The following is a 14,990-nucleotide window of genomic DNA, read 5'->3' on the forward strand; positions in this document are numbered from 1 at the left end:
ATTTTCTTTTTCTCCTTTCTGTTTAAAAATATTGATATGAGAGTACTAGAACTTACCAACTTTTTTTCACGTTAACAGGCGCCCCATTTTGAATTTTCCGGGGGGGGGGGGGACTCGAAATTTATTGGAAAACAACAAAAACCATGCCCAATTGTGTGTAAACTCTGCTTTTTCAAAGTCAAGGAGGGGAGGGGGGGCCTCCCACTCCTCTGAATGATGGGCTTGCAAGTTGAATATGAACACTTTAACCTTGAACGCATAAAATTTTGATATGAATTTGAATACGGTCATAAGACTTCTCCCTTTTTTTTCTTACTTATTTATTTATTATTATTATTATTTATTTATTTATTTATTTTTTTTTTTTTTTGAGATATAGCTAAGGTTTTTTCCAAAGCGAGAAAAACAGATGAGTGGACTTAATTTCGGAGAAGTGAAATGCATGGGAAAAGTGAAGTGGTAAAAAGCCTTCTCTGCATTGAAACAACTTTCAGAAACATATAAAACAACATTCAAAAAAGCAGTTTTGCAAGTGGATATTTTTTAGTATATTTTATTTGTCACTTCAAAAAACGTTTCCTTATATTCCTACATAGAAAACTGCACCCCCCCCCCCCGGTCTATTTTAGGAGTTGCGCTTGGCAAAATGTTGGGACATAATTATGTGTAGGTAATTGAACTAATTTGCTTTTTATAACCTTTTTCAGAAAAACTTCTTTTTCCCCCCAGAAACTCGGTTGTAATATTTTTCATGGCAAGTTTTTTGCCTCTCAAATTTTTTACTCCTTGCCGGGGCACGGACTAACAGAATGTTCGACTGGCTTTGCTAAAATATATGAAAATTATGTTCTTCCTTACAATTTGTAACTAAGATGATATAGGGGGCATTTTTAAGATAGTAGGGATTTTTAATGTAAGTAAATTTTTTAAAGATACTATTTCACCTACAGGTTTGCGCCAATTTCAAAATTTCTTTTCAAGAGCAGTATGGATGTTGTTCACTATCTATCTATTTTACTTTTTAGTTCAATTTCGAGTGATATATTTATGGTGGTTTGGTTTCAAACCCACTCTGTATCTCTATATTAATTATTTTTCGTGCAAATATTTTTAACTACAACGTTGTGGCCATCCCAAAACTGTCTTCTATATTTTTCACGTGAATGCTCATTATTAAAAAACAAAAACAAAACAAGAACTGCCACGCCCTCTGAGATACTGGCACTAAAGACTAGTCAGCATCAGTTCCTATCTGGAAGTCATTTGCATGCTTGACTATCGTTAGCATCCCAGGATTACTTTTTTCCGATGTACAAAAAACATTGAAAACAATTGTTCAGAGATGGTAACAAAATTGCGATACTTTGAAGGTCTATTCTTCACGTCAGGACTTCAAATCCAATAACCAGTACAATATTTTCTCACCAACAAGAACTTTTCAGCTGATAAAATTGATCCACGTGGCTTTCCAAATGCTTCGCTCTCTGACTTTGAATTCCTTTGTTTGCGAGCGAAGAAAAATTCGATTTGTTCAGGTAAGAGAGCATCGATCCCCGCTTTTTCCGTTTTCGAGTAAAATCGATAAAAATATCCAGGGGTCAACGTTGGGAAGTGTGCTCTCCTGGGCCATTGAGGGCTCTCCACGGAACCTCGAGGGTGTCAAAGAAAAGAATTCATTTCTGACAAAATCAAAAATTGCAGTCAAGCTATTTTTTTTTTTGAATTTTTATGCTCTTATTACTCTTTATTTCTTAGTCATTTCGCATAAATATCCGAAACTTTTCAGATTTTTTTTTCACAGTAATTACCATACAAAAAGCACGTTAATGAATAGTAATATTTTAAAAGTAGTACTGTAATGCAGCGTTTCTTAATTTTTTTTAATGAGTGGAACCCTTTCAAATAACTTTTTTCGTGGAACCCTCGTTTTTTCGTAAGTATTAGTTATAGTTTGGTTATAGTATAGTTTGAGGCAACAATTTTGAAATGTTTTAATCAAAGTGACAATATTTCAACAACAACAACAAAAAATATTAAATTTAAAAACGTAAATTATTTCAAAAATTAACAAAAAAAAATCTGAAAACAAAATTTTGCTGTCACAACCAAAATTTCAAAGCTCAAAAATTAACTTTAAGTTTTGAAAATTCATTGTTTTAATAGATTTTTTTTAAAAGTTTTCTAAAAAGAAACGAAAATAAAGAATGAGAGTTTTGTGGAACCCTTCATTGATCTCCATGGAACCCCAGTGTTCCGTGGAACACAGTTTAAGAAACACTGCCGTAATACATAAAAAAAACATCGAAAGTGAAATTACTTCAGCAATACAGCAGGGCTGTTCAGTTACAACCATGTTGGTTTAAACCAAGTAGTTAAAATAAAACATGTATTTATTTATTTATTATTATTATTTGAAAACTGAATTTTGCCCGACCCCCCCCCCCCCCATAAATTTTACATGTTATTGGAAAACTAGAAAATCGTCCCTCAAGGAATGACAAGGGAAAATTGCTTCTTCATTTGAGTGAAGCAACTGCCTGTTTGGGATACACATATGTACTCTGATCGTGGAAATTTTGGGTTGCGTAATTTTAGGTAATTCATTGTTCCTTTCTAGTAAAATCCGCAAGGTCGAAGTTCATTAACTCTTTTTGGTGCCAAAGTATTGGCAAAAGTTGATTTTTTTTTTTTTTTTTCAATCTCAGCTATTGAAATCTTTTTGTAAAAATTATACATAATTTAATAAACATTCTCAATTGTAAAGTAATTCATGTGTTGTAAATATCATTGCTGGTGACATCAGTGCATTAATAAGTCTTAGCGCTTTTTTTTTTCTTTTTTCAATTTCTTGGACCCCTTAAGGGAGGAGGACTTGGCCACTCATTGCGGGTACACAGATCCGGTTCAGCATGATTTATAAAAAAATTTCAATGAAAGCCTACCTAGGATATGAGCTTTAAAGGCGTTTACTCGAAACTTTAAAAGTCCACTGTGAGCCATTCCAGTCACGTGTTGGACAATCCGACTCGATAATTTCACCAACATTTTGTTATATATCTTAATATTTTGATTAAATAGGAGTAAGCACAATTGCTAATCTTTACATTTGATACAAAAATACTTCTGACACAGTAATATTTTTGTTAAATAATTTTGTTGCACAAAATTTAATTTATTCGCATGCGTCAGTCCGGAACATCAAAAGTCAACCTCTCGTAGTTTGCTGTATGCATTACTTAATATTTTTGCTCAACTAATACAGCAATGACAAAACATACGGTGGGGCTTGAAATCTAAGGTTCCAATCTCATTTGTTGAGAAATAATAATTTAAGTTGTTGAGAATAAAAATGTATATGATCAATATACTGAAAACGGTCTTTCTGTCCTGCACGTAACGCTTCCTATTCTTCATAAAATAAAAGAGAAACAATTTTAAAAGGTAAAGAGGACATTTTTTGCTTAAGGAGTTACACGTAGGTTTTTTATTTCTGTAGCACACAACAAATTTTTGTTCATTACCCTTATAAATTATTATTTTTAATGAAGTGTCATGTGAGAAACAAAATGACAGTTTTCCCTGGAATGCCCCTTATATACCATTTCTTCTTGCAACCTCAAAATGACTTTAATAAAGACAAACATTTAAATTTTAAAAAAAATCTTTGTTTAAATGTAAGGTAACTGAAGTAGAAACGAAAATTATGATCTTAATGAGCAAAATGGGGAAAGAGTGTCCCATTCAATTACCATTTCTCGTGTCCTAATTGTGCTTTTATAAATATTAGTGCTAATTTTAGATTAAAATGCCTTTTTAAGAGAGTAAAGGAATAATCAAATTATAGTAGCATTCACAGTTACTGAAGATTAAGGAATATTGTTAAACTAGCAGCTGATTTAGAAAGTGAAAACTTAGTTTTCAAGCAAATTCTTGCAAATTGTACTTCTCAACTCAGAACAGTAATTTTCTCCTTACTTTTGAATGCAACTGCTATTACTAGACAACAAAAATAGTAGTGATCGATTATATACCAGTCTCCCCTAATTCACAAGCATTTGTTTACCATACCGTTTGTAAAAATTAATTCAAACTTTCTTTTTCCAGGCCACATTGTTGACGAGGTTTAAAAAAGACACTACTACGACCTACACAAAAGAAGTCGTCTGCTCCTTCCTAGTTGTACTTCTACTTGTTATACTGTGGTGGATTTTATCATAAGACAATTTGTTTTACCCATTTTATTGGTATGTTGTTTTTTGTACAGTTTTCTGAATAAATTATTTGCAAATGTTTAGCTTTTTTTCATATCCAAAATGAACTTTCATTTCATAAGCAGAAGAATACCTTCATGCATATAGTGTTACTGTAGAGGCCAATAAAAGTATACGATAATATCCTGCAAATGTAACACCAGATGAAATGTCATAACTATTTTCCATGGGGGTGCACTCCGATTTTCCAGTAACAACGTCAGTTATAGTCTCACTGTGAAAATTTGGCCCCTGTTAGTTAAATGAGAAAACAAGTACATTCTAAAATTGATGGAGAAGAAAAGACATGTGCCCATTTATGAGTTTAGCGACATTTTGGGGGTATGAATGTTTTTTTAAACAAGATTTGTATAGAGGAAACAATTCTTTCACCATAATAAGGCCAAACAATAGGCAAAACTATTTGAAATTTAATGTCTGAAACATTTAATTATTTTATAATTTACTAGCTGCATTGCCCAGCGTTGCACAGTCTACCTCAAAAATATATGTATATTCGGCGTTCCGAGCATTTTATATAACAAATTTTCCCATTTTCATTACATTTCTTATTGCTGCTCCACATCTATTAGTCAAAGGGTGATGTTATATAGCCTATACCTTTCTCAATAAATGGACTATTCAACACAAAAAGAATTTTTTCAATTCGAACCTGTGGTTCCTGAGGTTAGCACGTTTAAACAAAAAACAAACAAACTCTTCAGTTCATATTAATAGTTAATTAATGAATAAGAAAATAAAAACTATGATACATTTTTTTTTTTTACACTTTTTGCATCGTTTAGAATTTTTTTGAAAAATCAGGTAAGATTTAGTTCTATTTTATGGAACCTGGAGATTTGCGTCATGGCCGATTCAAACCTACACCCACTGATTGCAAAGACCATGCCCGAGCCGGGATTTGAACCCGATACCTCTGACCACTTGATTAATACTTAAGATTTTCAGAATCAGTTGAATTGACAGCAAAAAAAAAAAAGTACTCCCACAATATATTTTCGTGAAGTGATTATTCAGACCTGAAATGTTTAAGTTGCAGCAATAACTGTATTAAGTTGGCTAGAAAGGAAAAAAAAAAAAAAAAAACGACAAGTATTGCATTCTTTATTGGGGGGAACCCAAAACCCACCAACTTTCACTTCTAAATAACTATTATAGGAAGGGGACCTGTCTTTGATCAATCACTGCTGAAAGAGGTAAAACGATTTACTGAGATTATGACCTTATAAAATTGAAACATTTTACCTTTTTGTTTAATTTCTCAAGGTGACATATTGAAGCTTTAGAACCAATATCACACTTGAAAATTCTGTTCTTCAATCTTCCTCTGCGCATCGCCACTTCATGAAAATAGACACTTCTGAAAAAAGGATTGGCCAAGGGCAGTGGCCGATACAAGGGGAGGGTCATGGGGGTCATGACCCTCCCCCCCCCCCAAACTGTTGACAACAGTACACACCTCATTGTGTTTAAGCACTTCATGGGCATAAAATGTAAATGATCACAGTATCTTTTCAGTTCATTAATTCTTTTTGAATGTAAATATTGGAATCACTACTTCGTTTCATTGCTTATGAAATTTGTAACGTTTATCCCCAATAAATTTCCTTATTTCTGGCCCATTTGGTGCTTTTTATTGACACCCAAGCAGTTTCGAAAAATTTTCATACCCACCTTGCCTTGCGTTCAATCTTCGAGTTGAACCGAACCATTGCTTCGGTCACTCGTCTGTTCTGCTAATTCTATATTTGCGACCAGTTTGTTTCACACTCTTGGCTTCCTTAAGAGGTTTTCCATCTCCAGCTCAGTCACTTTCCTATGCCGGGCTGATGAGTGCTAATAAGCACGAAACTGCAGTCCTGGGCTGGAAATGACTGAGCTGGCAGTGTATTTCACCAAAACCATAGGTTTGCTTATAGGGAGGGTCATTTTTCAGCATGACCCCCTCCCCCTCCTAAAATGGTTTTCTGCATCCGACCCTGGCCAGCCGGACTTTAGAAACAATCGAGTTCCGAGCGGATAACGAAGAGCTTGGTGCAGATTCCAAACCTCAGGCTGATACAATCTTTTTTTTTTCAGCTTCTACAGATTTGTGAAGTTTGAAGCAATTTTGTAGATGCACATTATTTCTCTTTTAAGTGTTTTATCTGTTGTAGTCACGCTAAATTTTACTTTCATTCTTTTAATTTCCCTACTTAAAGGTTTGACTTGAAAGTTGTTCTTCCTGTTTAACCTGCAGTTAGTACAGTAGTGCCAAAGACTCCACACATTGCTGACAACTCAGCATTATCAAACTGATCCTTTCAGAGCACATTAATTTGGCCTGCTTCAACTGTATAGGATGTTATAGGCTTGGACAGTGGTGCATTTTGGGGGAGGGGGACGCAGGAGCCCCCAAAATATTTGGTTTTGTAGTAAATATAATGCAAATGTAATGTAACTTGCTTCAAAATTTAAAAAAAAAAAATCAATGATTTATGGATGTTTGCTTCAATTTTTAAATTTATCCATAGGTTTGGCTACATTAGCTTCGTGACTTAGCTTTTGAAAGTACCGCCATAGAGGCAACACAATGTAAATACTGCAACATAAAACTACTCCTCACAAAGTGTTTTTTCTCTTGCAAAAGCTTGTAATTATATACGAGACCCACACCCCAAACACTAAAAAGTTTAAATTTAAGAGTGCCCCTCCCATTCCCATCATTTGAGAATTTCCCCTGGAATGAGGGGTTTTTTTTTTTTTTTTTTTTGAAAAAGAAAACAAAACGCACTCATATTTTTTCTTTTTTTTATCCAATGATGCTGTGTAAGAAATCATTTCGCTATCACCAGACCTAGTTTGCTCCCCGACAAGGCATCAGTCTTTCATGTAATATCATTAAGGCGCTGAAGCATGACACAAGTAGTTTTTGATGCCCAGCTTCCACCAGATGGAGACACCTGGGCTCTCTTTGGTGTGAAACTGCACTAGGAATTTAATTTTTTTATGGGAAACGAATACCCTAGGGATCTTTTACATGCCGCATAATCATACGACATGGGTGCTGATGATTTTCTGCATCTTGAAAATCCACCGACTGGCCACCTCAGGTCAGAACCCGGGTCCAAGGCCTAGAAGGACCGCTCCTTGCCATCTGTTGCGATTTGCCGTAAGAGGGCGTGTTCCTCACCTATTTAAGCAAGTTGTCTTGTATCTTTTGACTTATGTTATGTTAAGCTTATGTTGGTGATGTTATGTTACATCAGTTGAAGGGAGCCGCCAGCCCTCATAATACTGGCAAGAACGAGCACTGCCTCGTTATCTTCATTCTCTTTTAAGTTTTAAATAAAAGTTAGTTTTTAAATTAGTGTTGATTTTTGGAACCACCGATAAAGCTACACAAGTCAATTTTTATATGGTGCATTACGGCCACGAATGGAGCTGCTATGAATTTGAGTAAAAGAGAATGTACAGTGAATTAAAGCTTCTACACAAACTAAGGTAGGCTCATAAACTTCATTATTCAGTTTATCTCAAGTTTCAATTGTACGAAAATAGGTTTAAAAAAATGACTTCAATCCAAGAATTGGAAAGCGATAAGTTTCAAAAACTTACAGCAAAGAGAACTGTTTTGCGAAGGTTAACTACTCAATTAGTCAATCAAATTGAGAAAAAGTTAAAACATGTAGGTGAAATTGATGAAGCAGAATTACGCGACGATTATGAACTTTTAATTGCAAGGTCTAACGGATTGACAGCGCTTGATAGCGAAATGTTAGAATTTATTGAACTCGAACAAATAGAGAAAGAAGTAACTTTAAATGATGAATACGAAGCTAAATGCCTAAAGTTTTCTAAAAGAATATTGCGTTATTTAGAAAATAAAAATAAAGGCAGTCGAAATTTAAGTTCTTCAAGCAACCAAAGTACAAATGCTAGAATTAATGAAAACTCTAGACAAGGTTCAGTTAAATTACCTAAGCTAGTTATAGAAAAGTTCACAGGAGATCCAAAACATTGGCAAAGTTTTTGGAACAGCTTTGAAAGCACAATAGACAAAAATGAAACAATTTCAGAAGTCGAAATATTCGCGTATTTAAAAGCCCTTTTAATCGGTCAGGCAGCTAATGTTGTGTTTGGATTCGATCTTTCAAGCGAAAACTATGATAATTGTAAAGAAATGCTAAAAAATAGATTTGGCAAAAGAGATATCATAATTAACTCTTTTATGAACAAAATAATTAACTTAGAAGAGGTTAAGAGCTCTTCCAATGTTCAAGCGCTACGGAGAATTCATGACGAAATTGAAATCGCTTTTAGAAATTTAGAGGCAATGAATGTAGAATCTAAATCCTTCGGACTCTTATTAATGCCTATTTTGCAAAAAAAGCTACCTCATGATTTAATACTGCAATTTAATAAGCAGAGAGAGGACGGTGATATTGAAATTTCTGAATTCATTTCATTTTTAAAGAAAGAAGTGGAATGTCGGGAAATCACTTTAGCAGCATGTAATGAAAATAAAGCTTCGACAATTTCTAAAGGTTATAGTAATCAAAAGATTGTTAGTAAAAAGTACGATAGAGATATTTCTACAGCCAGTGCATTGAATACTTCCGTAAATCAAGTATGCATCTTCTGCCAAAATGCGCATAGTTCCTACAAGTGTAACATTCGTGCAACGAAAAAAATAAAACAGCTTAAAACAGATAACAGATGTTTTAAATGCTTTAAGAAATTTCATTTGAGTAGGGTTTGTAATGATAAGAGTGTTTGTTTCAAATGTAATGGGAAAAAATCATCATGAATCGATTTGTTTCAGAAATAGTGACGGACATTCTAACTCAAGTAAATCTTTAGAGCAACTTAAAACTTCGGAAAATACTTTAGTCGCTATTAATTCAAATAATGAATCTGTAGTTCCTAACGTAAATGCAAACGCTTTTGTTTCTCAGAACTGTAGTAATGCTTTGAGCGCGAAAAATGTATTGCTACAAACGTGTACTGTAGTAATTTGTACAGAATCAGACTCTGAAACTACGCGTGCAATTTTGGACCAAGGTAGTGAACGTTCTTTCATAAAAGACACTTTGGTTAAATCTTTGAATTTGAAACTCATACGCACTGAGAAATTATCAGTTTTCGCATTCGGAGCGGAAAAACCCATCGTTAAAAATTATCCTGTGGTAATAATTGAACTTTGCGATAGGGAGTTAAAAAACAAAATAAGATTAGAATGTTTGGTAACCAACACAATTTCCTCATGTCCTGTGAAGGGTCCTAGTTTGCGCTCGTTCGGAAAAATGCAGTGCTTGGGACTAAAGCCGGCCGATATTGTAGATAATGTCTCCGATTTACGACATTTAGGGGTATTAATTGGGGCGGACAAATTTTGGGATGTAGTGTTGACAGCGAGAAAACGCATAAATAGAGATCTTCAGGCCGTTAACTCTATATTTGGGTGGTTTTTAGTGGGTTTAGACAGAAATACGTTTAAGCAAGCCAACTTTTCGAAGCATTCAAATGTATCGGTAGGAAATGCAATTGTTTTAAATGATTTAAGAATATTTTGGGAATTGGATTCAATGGGTATAATTGAAGATTCTAGTAAATATTCGAAAAAAGACGAAGATTTAATTCATCGCTTCGAAACAGATTTGCGATTTGAAGACGGGAGATACGAATGTAAATTACTTTGGAAAACCACAACTGACGGTCTCTAAAATAATTTTGAGGTAACTAAAAGACGCTTTGAAACTTTAAAACAAAAACTGGATAAAAGTCCAGAAATATTAGCGAAGTATAAGGAAATAATAGAACAGCAGTTAAACGAAAATATAGTTGGGGAAATGCGCTATTGAAATCAAAGATAAAGAATATTATATGCCCCACAGAGCAGTCATTCGTAATAGCGAAACGACGAATGTTCGTATCGTATTTGATGCATCTTCTAAATCTGAAAATTGTAAATCCTTAAATGAGTGTTTAGAAATTGGTCCTAACTTGAATCCGTCCGTTCTTGATATTATTCTTAGGTTTCGGGAACATGAAATAGCATTTAGTGGAGACCTAGAAAAGGCGTTTTTGATGATTGGGATAGCTAAACAAGATCGGGATTTTTTGAGATTTCTCTGGTTTGGGGAATCAAACGAACAGTTCAAAATTTTGCGTATGTGCCGCACGCCGTTCGGTACCAGTATTAGCCCATTTATTCTAGCCGCTACTATTAAATATCATATTAAAAAATATAAAAATAAAAACCCTGATGTATTTGAAATGCTTAATTCATCAATTTATGTAGATGATTTGTTTTATGGTGCTAAAACGGTAGAAGATGCATACAAATTGTCTGTAGATGCAGTAAATATTTTCCGTGACGCGGGAATGAATTTGAGAAAATTGAAATCAAATTCAAATGAACTTAATGCTTTGTGGCTCAGGGATAATATTAAACAGGACGAAAATTTGAGTAAGAAATCAATTTTTAGGCATGAATTGGAATCTCATTAATGATTCTATCAATTTAGAGCTAACTGCTGTAATTGAATCTGTGAAAAGCAAACTAGACGACACAAAAAGGACAGTTTTAAGAACTGTAGCTAAAAGATTCGATCCAGTGGGATTTCTTAACCTTTTACTGTGCGGATGAAGATATTGTTACAAGATCTTTGGCTGTTAGGTCTAAACTGGGATGAAAGTCTTCCTAGTGCTTTAAAAGGAAGGTGGAATAATTGGTGCTCAGAACTTGAGTTCTTAAAAAATCGGACTTTCCCAAGGAAATTCTTCAGTGAGTCTGATTACACGAAACTGAGCATTCACATTTTTTGCGACGCCTCTCCTAGAGCGTTTGGAGCGGTTGCTTATTTTAGATACACTAATAGTTACGGGGAGATTAAAACTTCCTTCATGATGGCCAAGGGTAGAGTTGCACCTTTGAAAACTTTATCTTTGCTAAGATGTGAGCTAATGGGAGCTCTTATAGGTGCTCGATTAGCGAAATATTTAAAAGGCATTTTTCCGAACTTAACCGAAAATCTGTATTGTTGGAGCGATTCAACAATTGTACTACACTGGCTAAGAAGATCTCCAAATGAGTGGAAGCCCTTTGTTAGCAATCGCGTAGCAGAAATTCAGGCAATTTGCAGTCCAAATCAGTTTTTCTACCGCGATTCAAGAAGTAATCCAGCAGATATGTTAACAAGAGGAGAACAAGCTGAAACAATGGCTTCTAGTCCACTGTGGCGAAATGGACCTAGTTGGCTTACCGAATCCGAAGAGTTATGGCCAAAGAAAATAGCAAAGTTCAACGAGGGAGAATTGTCCATTGAAAGCAGAAAATCGCGAAACGTCCTACAAATTTCCGCTAATAGTGAACCCAAGCAATCTGATAGTTCACTATTTGATTTAGATGAATTCGGCACTTTGAAGAAAGTGTATCGTATTACCGCATGGATAATGAGATTCATCAATAACTGCAAACCAAAATCTGAGAAGTTGTGTGGACCAAATGCAGCAGAAGAAATTATGACTGCCGAAATATTTTGGAGTAAAACCACGCAAATGGAACACTTCAAAAAGGAAATTGAAACCCTATCCGATGGAAAGAATATCGACAAAAATTCCAGCCTATATTTGTTGCATCCTGAAATTGATGAGAATGGTCTTCTGCGTTTAAAGGGGCGAATACAGTTTGCAGATTGTCAAGAATCAGCAAAGCACCCATTGATATTGCCATCAAAGTGCAGATACGTGGAACTTTTAATAATGGATGCACACGAAAGAGTATTTCATTCTGGAGTAGATGCCACACTAACACATCTCCGTGAAAAGTTCTGGATCATTAAAGCACGACAAAGAGTTAAAACGGTTCTTCACAAGTGTTTGATTTGTAAAAGATTCAACGCGCGTCCAGGGGCTCAGGTTGTAGCTCCACTCCCTGCAGATAGAATAATTGAGTCACCACCCTTTGCAGTAACTGGACTCGATTACGCAGGACCCTTTTATTGCAGAGAAAATAATGAAAAACATTATTTGCTTTTATTTACGTGTGCAGTTACGCGCGCGATCCACTTAGAACTGGTACCTTCCATGAACACTGAATCATTTTTACTGGCGTTCCGGCGGTTTATATATCGACGAGGACTGTGTAATACAATTTAATCTGACAATGCAAAGTCATTTAAACGAGCAGATATTGAGTTGAAAAAAGTATTTAAATGCTTTGGTCATCCTTCTGTTAAAGATTTATTTTCACATTACAATATAAATCGGAAATATATTGTGGAAAGAGGTGCATGGTGGGGAGGATTCTGGGAGAGAATGGTAAGAACAATTAAGAAAAAGAGAGCTTAAGAAAAATTGTTGGGCGCTCATCGCTCTCTCTCAATGAACTTGAAACGGTGTTTATTGAGATTGAAGCAATAATTAATTCTCGACCCATTACTTACGTATATGATGATCCCTCAGAACCCTCTCCCCTCACTCCTGCACATTTTTTAGTAGGTAAGCGATTGTTATCCCTCCCTCCAACGAGAATTTCAAAGGATGATTTATTAGGATCTAGAAAAACCACAGTTAAAAAATTTAAACATCAGCAAAGTGTGTTAAATCATTTTTGGAATCGCTGGCGAAAAAATTATCTATTAATGTTAAGATCTGCTCATGTGTGTCAGCAAACTTCAAAAAATAAGGAATTTAAGCTTAATGATGTTGTTTTAATCGAAGATGATAGTTACCCAAGAAATATGTGGTCTTTAGGGAAAATTTCTGAAATTTTTCATGGCAGGGATAACAAAGTGCGCTCTTGTTCGATCAAAACTAAGACAGGAATTATCAGAAGACCTGTTCAACTAATTTACAACTTAGAGCTCACTTGAGCAAATAGACTGTTAAATTTGTGCACAAAATTTGAAAATTTTAGTAAGCATATTAAATTTTTTTGTTTAAATGTATTTGAAACTGTATTGTGTTAATAATTGTTGTTTATATTTTGACAAGGTAGTCATAGAAGAAATGTTATGTTTATGACTTATGTAGAAAGGAAACATTAGATGTCCTATCTGGTAAGTTTGTAAACTCTAAGTAGAGTTTAGGTGGGGAGTGTTGCGATTTGCCGTAAGAGGGCGTGTTCCTCACCTATTTAAGCAAGTTGTCTTGTATCTTTTGACTTATGTTATGTTAAGCTTATGTTGGTGATGTTATGTTACATCAGTTGAAGGGAGCCGCCAGCCCTCATAATACTGGCAAGAACGAGCACTGCCTCGTTATCTTCATTCTCTTTTAAGTTTTAAATAAAAGTTAGTTTTTAAATTAGTGTTGATTTTTGGAACCACCGATAAAGCTACACAAGTCAATTTTTATACCATCATGCCACCTTGTTTCCGAAATCCATTGGGGTTGCAATTTCTCCCCTCCCCTAATTTGCGAGGCTTACCCCTTTTATGTTGGATATGCCCTTTTACAAGGAGTAAGTCCTCTGTTTAAGAACACCTGAAGCCTACACAAACGTGCAACAATAGACCATGCAAAATGAAATGTGACCTCACAGGTTAAGACTGAACATTATTTATCAATAAGAGAAACAGTTGAGCCTTCAGTTTTCATTGGTGAATACTAGAGACATGTGAAGAATTTTTTTAAAAAATCAATACATGCTCAATTTTCAAATAAAAATTAGAGCAAAAACTAAATTAAAGCATTTTATATGAAACAAAGATAGTCATTTTACTTTTCTGGGGAAGAAAAAGGATATTTTCTCTATTGTATTGCATGAAAAGAACAAAAATAATTCACGTTATAAATGCATCAATTTCTAAAAGGCACGGGGACAATAGGGTGGTTCGAAAAAATTGATTTCTTTATTTCGGAATCGTGTTAGCTCTCAAAAGTTGTTTGGTATCCTTAATTGGGAAAAAATAATGAAACAATCCTAAATTGACATCTTCAGTTCGCACATAAGGCTAAAAATTTAATTTTTCAAAAAATAATAAAATTAGTTTTTTTTTTTGGTGTTTTTTTATGATGCAACAGTCATAAATTGTCCGTATATAGCGAAATTTGAACCTAAAAAATATTTTATAACTTTTAAGATCTTTAGTTTGCGCATACGCCTTAGATTGAGCAGGAGATTTTAGTCCAATTTAAGGCGTATGCGCAAACAAAAGATCTTATATAAAAGCTATAAAGTATATATTTTTTAGGCTCAAACTATGCTATATACCGACAATTTATGGCTGTTGCGTTGTGAAAATATATAAAAAACTTGGTTTTTTAATTTTCTGAAAAACTCAATTTTTAGCATTTTTAGCCTCATGTGTGAACTGAAGATGTCAACTTAAAAATTTTTTTATTATTTCTCCCCAATTAAGGATACCAAACTACAACTTTTGAGAGCTGACGCGTTTCCGAAATAAAGAAATCAATTTTTTCGAACCACCCTAGGGGACAACCTTTGTGTCAGTGTGTAAACAAATTTTCCCCAGAAAAGCAGAATGGGAACGGCATTTTGACATTAATGCACCCCTGATGATGACTCTTAATTGAATGAGCTATACTAGCAGCAGGGAACAGGCTGAATAAATAAATTAATTTAGAAAAGTACTTAAAATTTGAAGGATTATTATTAGGAAAAATAAAAAACTGAAAAGCATAATACCTTTTAATGAATTTATCATGCATATGTGAGTGCTGAATGTTGGATGCAGTATGCTATGTACTAATGATAATGTACAGAGTCGG

At 34.4% G+C, this 14,990-nt stretch overlaps 1 protein-coding gene across 2 annotated transcripts in view; it reads left to right on the forward strand.

Annotated features, from left to right (window-relative positions):
* LOC129227277 (bcl-2-related ovarian killer protein-like) overlaps positions 1 to 4,290 on the forward strand; it is a 231,172-nt gene extending 226,882 nt beyond the window's left edge. For both annotated transcript variants that reach the window (XM_054861801.1, XM_054861800.1), the window contains one exon: positions 4,105 to 4,290. In XM_054861801.1, coding sequence (XP_054717776.1) covers positions 4,105 to 4,218 — 114 coding nt within the window. In that variant the 3' untranslated portion in view covers positions 4,219 to 4,290. The remainder of the gene's footprint in view (positions 1 to 4,104) is intronic.
* The last annotated feature ends 10,700 nt before the right edge of the window (positions 4,291 to 14,990 follow it).

This window comes from Uloborus diversus, chromosome 8 (assembly GCF_026930045.1).
Source record: "Uloborus diversus isolate 005 chromosome 8, Udiv.v.3.1, whole genome shotgun sequence".
In the NCBI taxonomy this organism is placed as follows: Eukaryota; Metazoa; Arthropoda; class Arachnida; order Araneae; family Uloboridae; genus Uloborus; species Uloborus diversus.